At 38.9% G+C, this 19,497-nt stretch overlaps 1 protein-coding gene across 2 annotated transcripts in view; it reads right to left on the bottom strand.

Moving 5' to 3' along the window:
• Window positions 1-19,497, bottom strand: part of prkn (parkin RBR E3 ubiquitin protein ligase) — a 168,044-nt gene that overhangs the window by 104,166 nt on the left and 44,381 nt on the right. For both annotated transcript variants that reach the window (XM_034005349.3, XM_059024659.1), the window contains exon 2: window positions 15,774-15,937. In XM_034005349.3, coding sequence (XP_033861240.2) covers window positions 15,774-15,937 — 164 coding nt within the window. The remainder of the gene's footprint in view (window positions 1-15,773; window positions 15,938-19,497) is intronic.

The raw sequence follows: 19,497 nt of genomic DNA, 5'->3' as shown, positions 1-19,497 counted from the left end.
TGGTTGTTAGGTTTTGGAACAATACTGATATCATGCTATTTTCACATGGCTATATTTCCCTATTGAATATGTATTGACTGTTTATTAAAATGTAATTGAACTTCAATAGATGGGTAATTGCATATCAGTAAAATATTTAATTATGATGACTCCTACAATAAAGCATACCCCATTTATTTTAGTGTTTGTTTAAAACATATCATCTGTAGTACCAAGACAATGCTGTCACACAGTATTAGCCTTTGTATGTCCTTGCCATTCGCAAGTGTCTAGTCAGTTTTTTTTGTTTGATTTCATCCATGTGATTACTAGGCCATTTCAATTATAGATACAGTGGGAGGGTAGCTTTGCGGTCAAGGCTGGCTAGAGGCTGGAATAGCAGACAGAGGCAAGAGACTGCAGTTAAGTGCACACGATATATACACATTTATAGAGACTGAAACATTTTCAGCTGTACAGCACGTAGATAAACAGATTTTTAAAAAATAAAGACATTTATAAAAACAAAATACATTGTATGAAAATGTATTTTATTCTATAGTGTCAGTATTGCTTTACTGTTAAATCTCGCAATTTGTAATGTTGTTGAAACAATTTGATGAGCATTGCTTTGTACTGAATCGAGTTATCTGCTGTATTACTCTGCATAGTCTTGGTGATATTATTATTACTCATGTTTAAATCCTGTGCTGGGGGATTTATTACATTTTAGAGAAACTAACAGCACTGGCATTTGATGCCTCTGTTGTTAAGTAGGTGGTGATCCGTAGACGAAATACAACCCCATCACAATCAGAGCACTTTGGCTATCAAAATTCTTTCAGCTGCCATTCTCCGAGACCTGGGTTAAATGAGTGGACAGACTGAGAACTTACTGTAGTAACCCTGGACAGTTTGAAAAGAAAAAGGGAAAAAAGAAAACAAAACATCTTAAGGTAGTCATACTAGGAAGCCCCAGGTATGCACTGCCACAGGTCAGCAAGAATCGATAGCCGGGTTCAATGAAACCGCGGGCTCTTAGCATCAAGGGTAAGTCCTGAGGCAACGTTTATTAGAAGCAAAGAATCGCTTCAGGACCCTCATGCGGCTGCTTCTTCGTGCAACTACAGCAGGTTGTTTCTTGTGAGTTCTATACCATTAAAAAAGGTTTAAGCATTGTCCATTGCACTCGTTGCTTAACAGGGCCCCGTATTCTCGTATTTCATTAGTTAGACATGACGTGAGTATTTTCAGTCAAACCGATTTGAATTGCGTCAGAGCTAGAAAAAACATTCTCTCAGCATCAACACTAGGGAAGACATTTAAAGAGAAGACTGGAACGTTCAGGTATCACATCACAGCAACAATCACACTTTTCTACTTTCACACTGAACAAGCAGTTTTGGCCCCTTAATTAAAAAAAAAAAAAAACCAGCCATGCAGAAAAAAAATAAATAAATAATAAAAAAAATAAAAAAATTATGTTGATACATTAAGGGATTTGTTTGCTCAGTCTATGCATAGCTAAACTAAGACTGCTTTCAAAAGCATTCTTGCTCTTTTAGTTCACAAAGTAACTTCAGTGGTTCGTAAACAAGGAGTTACACGGGAGTTTAATGGGCAATACGTGAGAATATCTTTACAACTGATTATTGTGGTCCTGCTGTTTCCCCAGGTATTTGGATCATGATTATAAAATGAAATATTTACCTGATTTACAATGGGTATACTTGGTATAAGGAAGCGCAGTAAAACCATAGTCAACAACATAAATATTTTAATTTTAATGGGATTTCAGAATATAGTTCTACTTCACAACTCGTCATTGTTATAACCACAAATGACTATGAAACAATAGTATGGTCATGGTAAATGGTATCATATGGTTTACAGAATGCCTGGGTCTGGCTATGTTGACACATTGAAGGTTTTGGTCAAAATTATTAGTTTTGGGACCCATCTTGGACTACAGTTTTAAAACACCCAGGCTGTTTATGGCTTGTTTATGGATTGTTCACCGTTGCTACTTAACGTCCATCCTGTGGCTGTTACCAGCACAGAAACGTTATCCAAAACAAATTCATCAACATGCCTTCTGTTGCCTCTATCACATCTATTGCTGGCTAACCGTGATATAGATCATTGCTTAGAATTTCTCATCCATGGCTACCCAGCTTTTAAGGTCAAACACTGATCGATGATCACAATAAATACCAGTAGTTTGGGTATTTTCTGTGACCACTGATCTATGTTATAATTTTATGATGCTGTGCACTTGAATGGTCTATCCCCTATTGATACAGAGATCAAGCATTTGAAAGCTTGACTTCAAGAAGGTTTTTTCTCAAGATTGTTTTTATGATTAAGAAAGGATGATATTAATGAAACTTGCCTTTTCTGCTGTTAAATAAGTTATAACAACTGTATAGATAAAAAAAAAAAAACTGTTAGAATAAGTTAAGGCTATATGAATCAAAATAAAAGTACAGTTGTTATGTTCTACACAATAATGTTCTGTTAAATAATTTAGTATTAATTAACCCTATGGCCAGTCAGAGCAATGCTTCAAATATTAAAATGTTAAAATATGTATCTTATCAAGGGGCCAGGAAAGATTTTTATTCCCTTACATTAATATGAGAGAACATTTTTTTTCTAAACTATCTTTATATTTTAATCAAGGAAATCAAATATTTTATTGAACAATACTACAAAACAAAGCAAATTCAATGGTTGTGATATCAGCGTTGAGAGGTTTCACATGTTGACAGCTGTTGATTACCATTACGCCATTATGCAATGACCTGTTTTGTCACAATGCACTCAATTACATGTGCAAATTAGCAACACTTATTATCATTCATTGAAGCACTCATCTCTAATGAGGTACTCATAGTATTATATTAATCTATGTTGGGAGCCACAGGAACAAATCACCACTTTTGCAGAAGCAATTCAACAAGTTCAGCAGGTAAATGATACGGTTGATTAGGCTTCCACTTCTGTCCCAACAAGCTGGAAAACAAATTAGGCCTGGCTCATACCCATGAGCTCAAGATGTTTTCTAATAGCTTGGGTAATGATCAGCCTATGATACCATGTTCTTTCAACGTTGTAGAACAACTTCAAAAACAAATCATGAGTTCTGAAGGCATCTGACAAAATGTTTTTTGCACTTATAAATTCATACATTTGTACCTCACGTTGTTTCAGCCCATAAGATTCCGATCAGAGCGATCAAAAGAATCTCAAAATGCTTTTTAAACGATCCAGCCCAAAATATAATGTAATACAACAATTAGAAAAATGTGCTTAACCTGTCGATAATGGACTTCAGGTAATAACCCTCACATTGTAATCAGGGTGGAAATAATCTAAGACCAAATACAGGTTAACATTGTCACTATCACAGGCTGTGGAAGTTTGTGTGAAGTACTACTACACATACTGCTGAACCCACACAGTTAATAAAAGCTACTAGTATACTGTATACAACAGTAGTCACTAAGCTTGGCAAAAGACATCAAGCAGCTTCAGTATTTTGTGCCCGTTCTCAAATCCACATGCTAGCTGGATGGAGTACAGTAGGGCTCTGCTTTCAAGGAATCCTCGTACAGTATATGTGTGCTGTTCCTTATGATCTGCTTTCCAAGCTGTCTTCATAATCGGGTAGTTGGGGGGGGGGGGGGGGGGGGGGGCAGTGTGGTTGTGAGCAACAAGTCGCAGAGCTGTAGACCCAACAAGCCCTAATTATCTACTATAAAAACCAATAAGCATTAGAACATTTCCCTGCAGAAGTAATCTACCTCTACAAGTAAAATCGAAGCCTTTTTTTAATGAACAAAGCAAATACCAGAACCTTTTTTTATAAACCAATTAAAAGGTTCAGATAAAGCTGAAGTTCTTTTTTTCTAGTTAGGGACACAACATCGACATCATTCTTTTCTGGCGGTGATTGTTACGGTTGATTTTAAAGTTTTACAGCAATTCGTTATGCATTTCCTTGAGCTAGCTAAAATATTCCAATTTCAAGCACGCTGTTAAAAATGTTCTATTAGAAACTATGGATTATAATGGAAAATGAGAAATCATGCCTATCCCAATACGGAACCTAGAGTATGCCAAATAAAACAGCCTTGGTATCTCAAGAAAGGTTGTCAATTGCTTCCACGAAAAAGGACCACTTTATATTCCATTCATACCAGGACTTTACATTGCTTTGACAGCCGTGCAGAATCTGTCACTTCACTTACTAGGGGTACAGGTTTGAAAGATAGCTGCCACAACACACAGATCCAAGTGCTGAACTGAAGGTAGAGGCTTAAGAAATTAACAGTATATGATTAACATACCTGTAACAGGGAATGTGTTACGTGTGTGGGTAGTCACTGGAAAAGTGGTACCAGCAATGGTAGACCTAGTGTCACATTTTATAAAGAAACCAAAACAAAACAAAGCTACACAAGTTTGCTACACAAAATGACGAGCGCTCGTCCCACTAAAAGGAACGTCCCACTCCAGGAACCTACTACTCTACGGTAACCCTCTCTATACAGTTTTGGGATCCACATCCCCTAAGCTGATCTACTTCTCTTCTGTTGCTTCCGAAGTCCGGGCCTCGCAGCGACTCCAAGCCGTTCCGACGGTCCTGGCTGGGCAATCGCCTTCACGGGCCCCGTCTTGCAGTTAAAGGGTTCCGTGGTAGTAGTTCCTGCAGAGCGGACGCTTCCCTCCTGGAAACACGCTCTCACTCAGCGCCCGTCTGTATAGCAATGGCCTTGCAGCAGTCCCATTTTTTTAGCTCTGCACAGCATCACGCCCCCTAGCCAATCCAGACCTCCCGATCAGCTTAGTGTTGGGCTAGCCTCCCGCTCATCTGGTCGCTTAGCAACGTGTCTCCGGCTGCGCGTCGCAGCTGATTTCCCCAAGGCATACACTCCACGAACCAGCGACAGGACTCCCTGTGACAACACCTTATAGAGATGGAGGACTGGCAGGATGGAAGCCCTGCCAGGATAAGGTGTATGTGTGTGTGTGTGTGTGTGTGTGTGTGTGTGTGGAGAAAACACGTGGGAATGTGGCTGGGGCCATAATTGAATGATTAATGGGTAATGAGGCTCCAGCCACGGGTGTTTATGTCTGAGTTTTGTATAGACCTTTTCTTATAAAAAATGTGTATTAGTATGCAAGCACAGGGAGTACACAAATTAGTTCATGTGCTGGGATTTAAGAGAATGATTAATTAGTAATTGAATCCCGGCACAACTGTATATATAGAGGCACGGATCACTCACTCTGGGTTGGGTGTTCAGCGTGAAAGAATGAGAAAGAGAGGAGAATAAAATCGAGAATTAAAATAACAATTGCTATTCGTGCTGGAAACACCAGCAGGATACTTGTTTGTTTAGTGTTCGTCCCTTGTTTGTCTGTTTGTTTGTTTGGCCAACGTGCCGTTTGTTTTGTCGGAGTGTTTTCATTTGTAACAACCTTTTTATTTTGTTTATTTAATAAAAGCACATTCATTACCCAATCTGCTGTTGATTTCCATTCCTTTTACCCTCAGTACTGCGTGTTCTTCCGGGTCTGATGTCACCACCAGCCATCCTGACCACAGAGCAATAATTGGTTCTGATAATGAAGTGATGGTTACATGATGTTTGCAGCAGAAATAACTCAAATATGTTTGCAGCAATTATATATTGTATCTATATAATAATGTAATATCAATAACATAAGAACTGAAAGCCCAAGCATTCTGAACTGTCATCAGGATTAATGGGAACATTGTGGATGCATTCTCTATAAGCAGGTATGACCCAGTAAGTCACACTTATGGGATGTGGGAACACTTTTACAATCTTGCCTCCTGCCACTAACAATGTGAACAGACATACAGAGTGCTTCGTATCTCTGATCAAAGGGTAATTTCGTTGCCTGTTTTGTCATTGCACAACACAGTGCCTTGAATTCAGCAAGCACATTATCATTAAGCTATTTTGATGCTTCCAGTTGGAAGTTAGCTTTTGAAACGTTGAGTGACTGTTGATTGTTAAAACAGCCCCTGACACTAAAATGCCACTGGAGATCTGATGTAATCAGGCCAGCAATGGGCTAACAAGAAACTGAAGTCAACTTCTATTGAATACAAATAGAAAATGATATCCTAGTCTCAGTTAGACAAAGAGCTGAGACTGCCACACAGCACATGAGATTAACTAATCGAATGACTTCACATTTCACCATATTGTATTCTTCAAAGTCAAATGAGGAGTTTTCCCTTCAGGACTATAAGGCTCCAAAGTGAGTCAGCCAGCACCATGGTGAAAGATGCCTCGGTGTGGATTGTGTTTTTTGTGCCTATCAAGGCACAGACATTCTGCGTGAACGTAAACGCTATTTGTAGGCGTGCAACAACCAATGAGTGCAATGTGCTTTTGCATGCGAGTAGACGGCTTGGTACTACATAGACACTGTGGCGGAGTGTCCCGCCCCTATTTATTATTATTTGTATTTTTGTTTGCGGCGCGGGTAAAAGCGCCGCGTCTTTTATTGTTATATTTAAAAACCTCGTGAGGATGCATGGCTGATCAGCTACTGATTATTTAACTAGCTGACAGTCATGCATCCTTACCAAACACGTGCAGACTCTGGCCGGGGGATAATAAGATAATTACCAACTAGTTAAATCCCTCGGCCAGAGTATATAAACCAGCAGCACTATGCACTCGGGGTGTGGAGTGTTCGAGAGTGGAGAACGGGAGAGAGAGAGAGGAAGAAAACAATTGCTAAAACGTGCTGGAGTATCCAGCACGAAACTTACTTGTTTGTTTATTCGTTCGGCCCTCGTGCCCTTTTGTTTGGTGTTTTGTTAAATCTTTTGTTTTTGTTTTGTTTATTAAATACGCTGAGTGCACCAGCACTCAGCTTCAACCGCCCATCCACTGTTTTGGTTTGAGTTACTTCCTGGTCCGTGACGTCATCCACATCACCACTGCGAGCCAGACTGCCACAGACACCAACAAATACTGACCCAGCATACAACAGCCTCTGCAACAGCACTTGATTTTCCTTGGAGGTCGCGCTATGCAAGGTGTACTGACTTGGCCCAACCACAGATCCATGGTGGTACAGCTGCAGGCAGAAGGGCCGAACACATTTATTGAGAACCACATTCTTAAGATAATCTTTTAAACTGCATGAACAGACCCGTTTTAATTATTTAAACAGCAGCAGTATTTAGATCTGCCTCAGTTTAGGCTCCACAAAGTATACCCCAAGCAACTCTGCATTTTACATCCAAGTCACAGATTATTGATACTTGGGTGACACTTTTAATCCACACATCTTTTATTTTAACCCTAAACCTTGTACGGTATTAATCTAAGACGGTGAACACTACACTGTGTGCTGTGTAATAACTGTGCTGGAATTCACTCTTGACTAAACAGGTGTCTGGGAAGGCAGAGATACAGAAGTACACTAATGTCGGCATATTCAGGTTTCCTTTGCAGGTATTATCTTTCTTTCATCCACAGGATCCCTGCTTTAAACAATATCTGCTGTATTTATATTAGTATTCTGCTGTAGTTATCTTGAAGTGACAACAGTTGCACTTTCATTTGATGGGGCTTAAATAAAATCTCTTTCAAGGTATGTGACTGATCATTCATCATTAGGGACAGAAGCTCCAAGCTGGCTCTGCTACAAGATAAAGCAGATGAAGAGTAGATCGCCAGGATGATCTCATCCTGTTTGCTAGATATCTCATCTCGTGCTGCTTCAGCAGAGTTCCATAACGAAGCAGGTTAAAATATTAAGGAGGAATATTTGAGAGGTCCCCAGAAATTGGATATCCCTTTGTTTTAGTTTAAAACACTGACAAGTTGGGCGTACTTTTTTCACTGTAAAAAACAGTTTGTTTCACAGTACACTATGATTAAACACAATATTTATGAAAGCTGAAAAAATAGCGGTCACATTCAAAATTGATCATTCTTTGCAGTTTTTATAAAACAACTGTCAGACAGCTGTCATTGTCCATCCATCAATAGTCCAAAGCACCTTTGACCATTGTTCCATAGTCCAATTTCTGTGTTCTTGTGCATATTTTAGCCTTTTAGTCTTGTTCCCCTTTCTTAACAGAGGTATTCTTATTGCAACACATCCTTTAAGTCCTGTTCGTACTGTTGATTTGATGGACAACGACACCTGTGCCTTCTGCCAGTTCCGTTGTCAATTCAACGCTTGTCTTCTTTCTATTCCTTAAGGATATTATCTTCAAGTATTGCTCATCCTTGTTAGGCAGCTTTTTGGGTCTTCCAGTCCTGGGTTTGTCAATTACAGATGATGTTTCTCTGTACTTGTTGGTTATGCTTTGGATACCACACCTTGAAAATCAAGTGATGCGAGCTATTTCACTCAATGTTTTCCCTTCTTTATGCAAGTCAAGGTTGTTATAATAGCAGAAAACACTAGGGAAGCCTTTGAGTAAATTGTTGATGATCATAAATGCACCAGAGTAGAAAAATGCAACATGTCTAAGACTGTTGCACAGCAGTGTACATAGCACAGACAATATGCAGGTCTTTGATGAAGCTCCTGTTATTCAACAACACTGTGAGCTTTCCATTGCGGCACCTGACAGAAGCTGATAGACTCTAAGTCCATGAATACATCTTGTTTCAATCTCCTACGTAGTTTACAGTATCCTGCAGGTATCCATGAGATGCCTCATTTCCGTACTGTTTATACCTACACCAAAGAAATTATGCTTCCTTAATGAGGACATTGCATCGCACTCATCATTGAAAGAGAAAAGAAAAAGAGCACAGAAATAAGAGCCTGTTTGCAGTTCAACCACGTTTCAGGAAACACATTACGGTGAGATAATAATGTAATACATTTCCGTCGAGATAGCCATACTTCCATGAGCCAAAAATGCATGCGCTGTGGCTGTGCATAGAGGTTTGTTTTAGAATCAAATAATCAAAATTTGTGCAGAACTGAATGTGTAATTAACCCTTCATCAGCAGCAAAGAGTGCAAATTACCTGAGACAGTATTGAAAAAATATTATTTTATCATTTTTTACATCTTTATGAAGTTGTGAAAAAGGCGTGTTTTTCATATACTGTAGAATACCACACGCAGCTCCTACCTACTTGAATGAGTGCTGAGAGTACAGGGGAGCTGGGATAGATGTTGAAAAGATGTATCGTTTCTACAATTACTGATTTAGCCCTATAGATTAACATTTTAACCCTTTGTATGAGCTCAGTTATTGCCACAGACAAAGTGATAAATGCATTAGGTCAAACTATTGGTGCTGGCTTTGAACTGGAGTAAGTGCTTAGTGACTCTGGCTCACTGTGTGTATTACACCTGCTACGTTTGCTTGATGGAAGTTTATTCTGGGGAGCCCTTTACATTGCATACACATTCACATTGCTGTGAAAACAGTTTTTAGTTCAGTCAATACAATGCAATTGCATGCAAAAAGACAGGAAGATATTAATTTCATGCCATGCATTGATTTCAATCAGCACTCCGTTCTAGAACCTTAACAGGAAAATAACTACTTTCCACTGTGGTAACAATCCAGGCATGTACACATTGACACAACATTGGTGCTGTGGGTCACCAGAGCCAGGCATTGATGTCATATGAAATTCCAATAACTACCAATAGATTTTAGAACAGGGGTACAATATGGAGGGAACATGTTGGTTGTTATACTGCAGTGTAGTCCTCACTGAATAAAAACTACAGCATGCCTTCACTCACCATGCCAGCCTTAGCCTCCCTGCCATTTCAGCATCTCATTCAGAGCTCTGTGACTTATTTCCATTCATCAGGAATTACGTTCCCTCTACGACACTAATCTGACCTGTTCCGTGTATTTTGTGTACAGTAAATAAACAGCAAACCTCCCTCATCAGTGCCAAGGCAATTCCTAAGGGACACAAAACCAAATATTGGCCATTAAATAAAACTCTTCTCATTGTTAAAAATGACAGGCTCATTACTGCAGATGTCTTGACAAAATACCACTGCACATTTAAAATATACAACAAACAGGTGCCTGTTTCAATGAAGATGAAAATCAATCAAAATCCAGGCTCTCTTTTGTGCTTCCAATGGAAGTCAGCCAGCTACAGTATGCACTCGCGTCTCTTTTGCAAAGAGGTGTTTTCTACATAGCATGCCAATGACAGAAAAGCAATTTTTGTACTGTACATTGACAGTCTACTAGACTAAACAGTAAAAGAATGACAATGACATGACAAAACTGCTTCTCACTCACAGTAATCCAATATTTTTTGCATTACCTTTGACTCAATAAAACTGGATGTTTTATGTGATTATTTTTTTATTTAATTTCATAAAGAACATAGAGATATATATTATATATATTATTGTTGTTTGTCACTGTTTTGAACAGGTCTTCCTTGAAAAAGATTTAAGATACAAGTGGGACCTGGTTAAATAAAGGTAAAATAGATCAAATAAAATACAGATAAGACAACAGCCTTTTTGCTGCAGTGTACTGGTGTTCTTTTTTTATTGGCCATTGTTAAGTAACCCACTTGCAATGTACTGTACCTTATTGGGACAGGGTAGCGTCACGGCCCAGGCTGGCTACTGGCAGGAATTAAACCCAGGAGACAGAAAGCTGCAGTTTTAAAGTGCTGTTACACACATTTGATTCACAAAACTGCACCAATTACCTAACTGGGAAATGACCTTTGTCATGGCTATTAGTGTTTCAGCCCCTCAAGGTTGGGCACTGCAATCCAACATGACACAGCTCTCCCTAATTTACTATGATTTTTCTTTTTTAATTAAGAGTGACCAATTATTATTTTTATTTATTTTTCCCCAATTTCAAATGTCCAGTTATGTTTTTTCTGCTCTCCGTTCTGAGGGTGTATGAGCATTCTTCGATCTCACAAGCCTAAAGCCAGAATCGTTTTTATGGAGAGCAATCCAGAGCAGAAGTGGGCGGGCTACCGATCCTGGAAGACAGAGATCAGCCATGCTTTTTATCCACTCTGAATATGCTTGGTGTCTGGCCAGTAGGGTTCGCTGTTGCGTGATGAGGAGAATAAGTCCCTGCCGGTTTACCATCCCCACCCCTGGGAGCGTCAGATCCAATGTGAAACCCCCTTCGGAGTCCCCAGCAAAGTTCAGCCTCTTTGCAAAGCCTGGATGCAAACCGGCTCCGTCCAAGCTGTGTGACTCATCCTGCGCTCACCACAGCAGTGCTTTAACTGGATGAGCCACTCAGGGACTCCCTAAGCCCTCCCTAATTTTGCCTGCATGACTATTTCATTGAATTACGAGGATATTAATATGTAATTGCTGTTTAACTTTGATGCTGCTCATACACAGCCTTCTAATTGTGTTTATTGATATTTTATATTTATAATATTTATAATTTTAACACCGCCATGGCTTTGAGAAAACAATATGAAAGCTAAAAGTATTCATGCACATAATGTGTTCCACATAAATGTTCACGTCAACAGACAATTACATTTAGTAAATCACATGGCGTATAAAAACGCAAGTCTGTGCCTTCTTTTACAATAGGATAGCATAATAACCGTAGGGCCACAATCCAAGAATACAGTAGCTAGCCTATGATTCTACACCAGCTTGCTTCAGGATGGACATATCCTAGATTAGGACTGTGATATTCCAGAACTGAAGACAGAAATACAATATTCATTAATGGATCTGATGGTGCATGTAGTGTGCACAGTGGTAGGTAAGTTTAAATACCAACTTGATAAAAGGGCACATCAAAGAAATGCATACTGTAGCATCATATTGGGTGAACGCGAATGCAAGGGGCAATTCTTTCCTTGACGAATAACGACATCATACTTAAATTTTTGGTAATCTCACTAAATTGGTTTTGAAAATAAATAAATAAATAAAAAATAAAAAAAACAGCTATAACTGAAAGACGACATTTTACAATACAGTTCCATCATACCCTTATAAAACTTTACCATGGTATTTCTGCACATTGATTTACCAGTTTCCCCAGCTTTTCCATGGTTATACTATGCATTTACCATAATCTAGAATGGTTTGCCATGATTTTGAATATGCTTTACCATACCTCTCTGGCCTTTACAGTGCTTACCTGTGCTTAACCATGCTTGCATTATGCCTAGAAATTAGCCACGGCCTGCAAATAACCTTTGTGTGATACAGTTAAAGCAAACAAACTCTGGAACGATGTCAATTACAAACATGATGAGGCCGTGTGATCCCAGCAAAGTTTGCCTACAACTCCTTTCTTGGCAGTCATTGGAGCAGATTGCAGTTAAATAATAGCAGTACGAATGTTTTGCCTGACATTTATTTGTGTATTAGAGCAGGCAAATTTCAAATACCAAGGGGCCAGATAATGCCCTAATTAACCCTGATTAAATATGGGTTTCTAATGCTTTACGTTCTCTGTTTACTCATGGTTTCTGTACTTCCACCATCTAATGTTACTGCATTTGACAAACTTCATATTCCAAAATGTAAAATAAAATGACATTAAACAAATGGACACACACAGCGGGATTACGAGCTTGGAATGGCTCTAGGTCCCCTACTGTTAAATCAGCATAGCATTTTTCCAGCTTGTGTTAGTGTAACGGGCAACGCTGTGTGGGGCACTGCTGTTAAGGATTTGAACCCCTGTAGGTGAGACGCAAAGCAGCATACGAAAACCATATTTTTTTATATTTAAAGTTTACATGAACTGAGAACCAGGTTTTAGTTCATGGCATATTTGATTGCTTTAACCGTAAATGTGCCTTAAATCTGATCCAATCTGATTGTGCGGCTTACAGGTATTGTAACAACTTTAAAAAATATCAAAAGGTTAAAAAAACAAAGACTTGTGTAACATGTTCTTTAAGGGGTTATGAAAATAGCAATACATTTAAAGGCTGTGAATAATCCAGTCTAAATGCCTGAATCAATATGGGAATCTTTTAAATTATGGTGATTCATTCAGTAAGCACATTAGTGCTGTGTTGACTTTAACAGCAAAATTGAGAAATGTGCAGCATCAACATTAACAGCACAGCCTCTGTTAAATGCTTTTCTAATGAACCCATTAGCCTGGACTCATTTTATTTCAGCTTAAATGACTAGTATAATACCATAATAATTATCCCTTGTCAATTTCTCTCTCAGCACAGCATACAAACGCTTTAAAAAGTGAACAAACGCTCTCGCTTTAGGGTCCCTTTCTCATTAAAAACAGAAAAACAGTTTTTGTGAGCAAAACATGTGTCTACGACTCTTCAAGACAACCCGTTTGTATCTGGTAGCATTACTCATTGTACCCCTGATTTTCTCCCCAATTTAGAATGTCAAATTATGCCCCACAACTGCTCATCCCATGACCAAACCAATTGCCTCTTTACACCCAGAAGCTGGACAGTGGATGTCGGCTCCTTGCAGGCCTCTAGAGGACAAAGACCAGCTCTGCAGGTGTCTGCTTGGGCTCACATGGAGCACGATTTCAAGGATAAGTCTGTGGTGTCTCGTATTATATTAAAAAAGAAATACATATGTTGATTTTAACTAGAGCCTTTTACAGCATCACCTGCATCAAAACAAGCTGAAACAAATGTCATATTAAATCTGTGATATAGATTAGTATGCACCAGTTACATACACTTGAGGAATTTGGAATATATAATAGCACTTTTTTTAAATATGTTTTATAATATAAGGCCAATGTTGGCAGCAGCTTTTCCAAAGAGGGGTTTGAAAATATTTTGAGTATTAATCTGCAAGTTAAAATATTTCAGTGTACTCTGTTTATAAGAATCACATCCGTACCGGATGATTTGATTCTTATAAGCGGTTGATTCTTAAAAGCGGACCGATATGATCACTTTGTTTCAGAATGAAAGCTTTGTTCCCTGCAGTTTAATAGGTTGACCACTAGATGTCATGAGTCCCCGCATGTATGCACAGGGACCACACAAAGTATTGTTTAGCTAATTCTCCAACTAAAAGCAAGGTTTATTTTGTTTGTTTTATTAGCAGTTGTTTCCCCACCGCACTATAAGAAAAATAAAACCAACACCAGTTTTAATCTGTAAATCAAGACTCCAGCTTGCTTTAACACTGCCCTCAGCCACGTCATACTACAATTAGCAAAAGCACCTCCGCACGTCAGCAGTTTAAATACACTATACAAGTGTCAATGGTGCTCAATCATTGAGGACAATACATGAAAACAAGTCCTTGTGGGTAAGCAGCTTGTTATATGATCACGATTATGTTTACTCAAGGCTGCAGAATCCTATTTTACTACAGTATACGTGAGAAGCGATCGTCTCGTGAGGGTGCCTAGTTTAACTGCCTTGCAGTGCTACGTGTAATGGCCTTTGAATTAAAATGACATATCAGTGCAGTATTTTACTGTCAGGACTACCACTGCATTTAAGCATCTGTGGCTTACTTATTTTCTGTTGTGATACAAATCTCAGTTTTTCACTCATCGCGCCGCAATCCCACTCCCTCTACATGCGTATCACACAATAACACTGCTGTACTCACTATGTATTCAATTAATATGTATTCACTTTAATGAAACACATTTTCACTAACAGAGAACACAAAAGACATACCTGCACAATGCAGTGGCGCATTCACGTTTGATTACAAACAATGCAGTGTTTCCTGCATGACTGCATGATCTACGCTGCGTACCTGCCTAATCACACGAGACGTGATCAAATTCAAATTCAAAAACAGCTTTACTGGCTGTACACATCATTGCACTTGATCAAGTACCGTATTACATGCAGTCAGTTTGCCCCAAAATGATTCTTCGAAGCGGATTGCTTGATTCTTACAAGCTGACTATTTTATATTGGATAGTATAGGAATGATTTGCTCCCAGTGGTTTTGATCACTACATGCGGTTGACTCTTATATTAGTGATTCTTATAAACGGAGTACACTGTATTTATTTTGTGTTCCCAATAAAATCTAAAGAAGGGCTGTATGAGACTTTAGTTAGCATCTTAAGCTATTATTTCTGACAGATGCAGGCAATTAAACTCAGGTCTCATTTTTGCTTAAAAGCAAGACTTGGAGCATATGCCGACCTACAAAGATTTGTGTATACAAATAAAAGATGCTGGGGGGGGGGGGGGCGGGGGGGGTTGGGAATCGTGTAAGTATTACCGGTTTGCTTTCTCTGTTCTCATGTAGGGGATGTAGACACGCTGCAGTGATTATCTGGGACCTTTCCTAAGCAGCAACCACTTATTCACAAGACCACTTTTCCCCCTGGTCTCAGGGGTGCTTTTTCATGATTATCTCTAACAGCAAAAAGACAACCCAGCAATCCTGCTATTAGACTCTAGGGGTCGCACTTGGGTTATACTTCCCTTGCTTCTTGTAGTAAATGGTCCAACAGTAACACTGCATGTATACCCCATTCTCCAGGAGAATTTGTCAGACAGAAACTGTACAGCACACCAAGGAAAATGTGCAGAGAGTGCATAACTTGCTTCTGTAGAGTAAACATTTGTTCACCAGGCTCTTGCCCTGTCTCCCTGCCTCCTAGCCGGGCTGTTTAATGCATAATTAAGAAGGTCAGAATTAATGAAGCAGTGCGGAGTAAAGTTCAAGGAATCCCCAGGCACTATTTATTCTATTAGATCTTCAGGCATGAATGTCAGATTGGCAGGGATGGAGACATGAGCTGGTAAGTAGCGGCGCCATCCAAGGGATGAGGCTCACAGAGTAACGGCTTACCTGCAGCGTGGAGTCATTCCTGAGCTCCTTCCCTGCGAATATCACCCGCAGCTGGTGAGCCGGAACCCCTTGTTGCCTAGCAACTGCCTCCTTGAGGTGGAGTATGGTGGCACCCATGTCCACCTCTACTGGGAAGCCATAGATGGAGTTGAATCTGACAAAGACTGACCAGGAAAAAATGAAAAAGAAAAAAATAAGAAAATAAATCTCAGAACAGAGGTTAAAAGCAGAGCTTTTAAAGACAGCAGGGGTTGTTCTGCCAAGCATCTCACTTTAGATTTTACAGAAAGTGGCATCATTTAAGGCCTAGTCTTTTTTAAAACATGTTTTTAAAGATTCCCAAATACTCTTAAAACCAGATGCAGTGTCAGGCGTCATGGACATTCTGTCTGGTTCTGTGTGACATTTCAGCTCATCTGTTGTGTAATGACATTGTTGGCATTGAAACATAGGTGGTTCACTTTGTGTAAAATCTACCAGTGGCACCCAGGGTAAATTGAACAGAAAAAAAAAAAAAAAAACACGGATAACATTTAGTCAGTTTAAGGGATCTTTTACATTTTCCTAATATTTAATTTCTTTGCTCTTCTTAATGTACTTTTTTTTCCTGTTTAAGAACCGCAGCAAGGCCTGCTCAAGTTAGAGTCCTGCGTGGGTCCGATTATTATGACCCGCTTCCGACCTGGACCCGCTACTACAAGACCCGACCCAAACCCGCAACCCGCTGCTACATCGTCTTCTTACCTGCGACCCGACCCCAACCAGCTGAAAGGGAGCTACACCTGTGCTTTCGCAGAGATGATGTACCAGTTTTGTCGCTGTCGTTCACAAAAACATAATTACAGGTTTTACAAGCAACGAATCCAGTCACATGTTTAATATTTTCATTCGCTATGATTCCAAAATAATTCCACACTTCTGATTTACCTCTTGAACTATTATCCACTACATGATATAAACCCTGCGTGTGATAAAAAGATCTTGCTACGTATCAAACAAGCGAGAACACCACTGCTTAGTCAGCTGACTCCTCCTTAATCGGCTCCTGCTTTCGTGCAGGAAGTACCGGTACATTTACCTTCTAATACTTTATTTGGGAAAGGGTTACAGATGAGTACGTTGAAAGGACAGAACACATTTTTGGTGATTCAAATGCAGGACTCTAGCTCAAGTAACTTTAGTTTAAAGGGTCATTTACGGTGTCTCTCAAGGAGTCACCCAAGTCAGAATTAGAGGAATCCTATACGAGATGGAAATAACTTACTCAACAAAAACAGATGTAATGCATCCAAAACTTATCCCACTGATAGAAATTAGAAATCCACATACAATACACCATCTCATTGTAAACATATGCCAACAGATGTCCAAAAACAATTATTAATAATAATAATAATAATAATAATAATAATAATAATAATAATAATAATAATAATAATAATAATGATAATAATATTAGTAGTAGTAGTAATCTACTTCACTATTCACTTAATGTGACAATGTGATCCCTGTGAAAACACACACACAGAAACACATGCTTACAGCATTTTAATAACGCAATACAACTTTTAATAACCAGCGTTTTAAAATATCTGCCTGTATAAAAGCATTTGATATGAACTAACTCTCAGGACCAGAGCATTATCTCCTATAGCAGAATAATAGTCATAAATCCATGTGTGCTGATTCCTTACACAGTTTAAGCTTCATACATATTTCATAAAAGCCTCATTCGCTCAGTGGACATGTTCTGGGCCAAGTTGAAAGTATTAGGAGGACAATCAGGTATGATTGAAAAACAAAACATGTTTTATGAACACCACATTTTCTAAACACATTTTAATTTAGTGCAAATGCAGGAATTTAAATAACCAATAACCAATTCACTGCACTTGGCAAAAGCATACATAAGTTCAAGTTAATTTTATTGGCTGTCAAATTCCAATACAAATATTACACCAGCCATCAGAATTTTAAACTAAATACATCCCAGAAATACTCGTCGTCCATTTTAATTTCATGAAAATCATTTATAATAATATATTAAAATTGGAAGGTTCCAGTGTATAACAGAAAGCAATTGTAAGCAGTTCTTTCAGTCAGTTTCCGTAATGAGATTTTTCATAATGTGTTTCTTACTTGCAAATATACATTAGGTTTCCAATGTTCGCACAACACTGCTGGACTAACTATATTGTCTTTAATAAAAACATTAAACATGCTCATATTTTTTTTCAAAAGTAAATTTATGCTATTAATCCTGCTACTACCCTTAATTGCAATTTGGTGCTATTTAATCTGAAAAATTCATGTTAATTATTTTCCAGACAAACTTTCTTACACAATCAGAAGGAGATTCCTATGCAGAAACACAAAGCTGATATGCTGTAGGCTGCACTATTTGTTTTCTGCAAGTTCTTTGTTAAAGCACTTCATTCAGCTGTGCATTTCCAAGCCAAATCAATGACAGTGATACATTGAAGGGAAAGCAGGCTCATACAGAGGTGAGTGTGTATTTCATTGTGTGAGTGAATTCTGCATTCCTCCAGACTGTTCATGCAGAATAAGAGCATGCCCCTCCTGGCTTGGATAGGCCCACTCAGGCAGGTGGATCTTCGGATGTGCTGTCAATCAGGGAGAGGGAGGTAGAGTGACTGGGAGTAGAGTGGCACTCAGTGCTGCACTGGAGGGATAACATTCGGACATCCATTAAAACAAAAACAACAGTGTACAAGCCACATTACAATGGTAAGTAACAACAGAATCAAGTTGTATTGGAGAATCCAGTTTCCTCTACAGTACATATCGTAAAGAGTAAGCGGCTTCAACGGCACTGCAATTGCTTTGTTTTATATTCCTCGTACTATTGCACAGTGTTTGCAATCATTGTTTTAGCTTGTCTAGAGAAGGCCTGCAAAAGCCTTCCTAATTCCATTCTTATAATGACAGTATGGCTTTTCAGCTCCCATCTACAGTACCGCAGAAGACGTACAGTGCAGTGGTAGCCATGACCAGCTATGCTGCATGTCATAACTGAGGACAATACGACTTGGGTTTGGACAAAGAGCACAGAATTCAGAGTTAGAATCTGTTTAATCATATAAATGTTTAAACGTGAACATGTGGTGTGGTGTTATAAATTATTACAGTTAAAAAAAAAAAATCTGTCAAATATATACTAGCTACAAGCGACACGTATATACGCTGATAAAAGCTATATTAAACTCCATGACACTAAACTGCATGGCTGTAGTTTGTCACTAAATCCCCAATAGCAGACTGAGACACAATACCAGGTCCAGAGGGGTTGGGAATTCCCAATCTATCAATCCACCAAGCTCCTGGCTGTGAAATCTAGGATACTGTAGCAGACGCAATATGCTACAGTGCATGCTACTTTGCTATAAATCTAGTTGGACAGTAAATTGTCCCTGTGTGATTGGACCTTGAATTCACAAGGTTACTGTACAGCTGCTTTTTCCTATTGATTTTGTTACATCCTAAAGTAATAGATGTTTAAACACCATCTTGCACCTAATTAACATGTTGAATACTGTATGGTGCTTCTCAACCTGAGAAACCCTAATTCAATTCTAGTCAAATAATGCTCCCCAAAATACCCAAGGCATTGAATCAGAGCACAGTATTTTACACCAAGTTCCATTTGTACAATTTTGAGTTTTAAAGATCCTGAGCTATCTACAGCTATGGCCAAAGGTTTTGC

The sequence above is a fragment of the Acipenser ruthenus genome, chromosome 5, assembly GCF_902713425.1.
Source record: "Acipenser ruthenus chromosome 5, fAciRut3.2 maternal haplotype, whole genome shotgun sequence".
Classification (NCBI taxonomy): Eukaryota; Metazoa; Chordata; class Actinopteri; order Acipenseriformes; family Acipenseridae; genus Acipenser; species Acipenser ruthenus.
The sequence above is the reverse complement of the archived record's forward strand: the minus strand, read 5'-3'. Positions and strand labels throughout refer to the sequence as shown.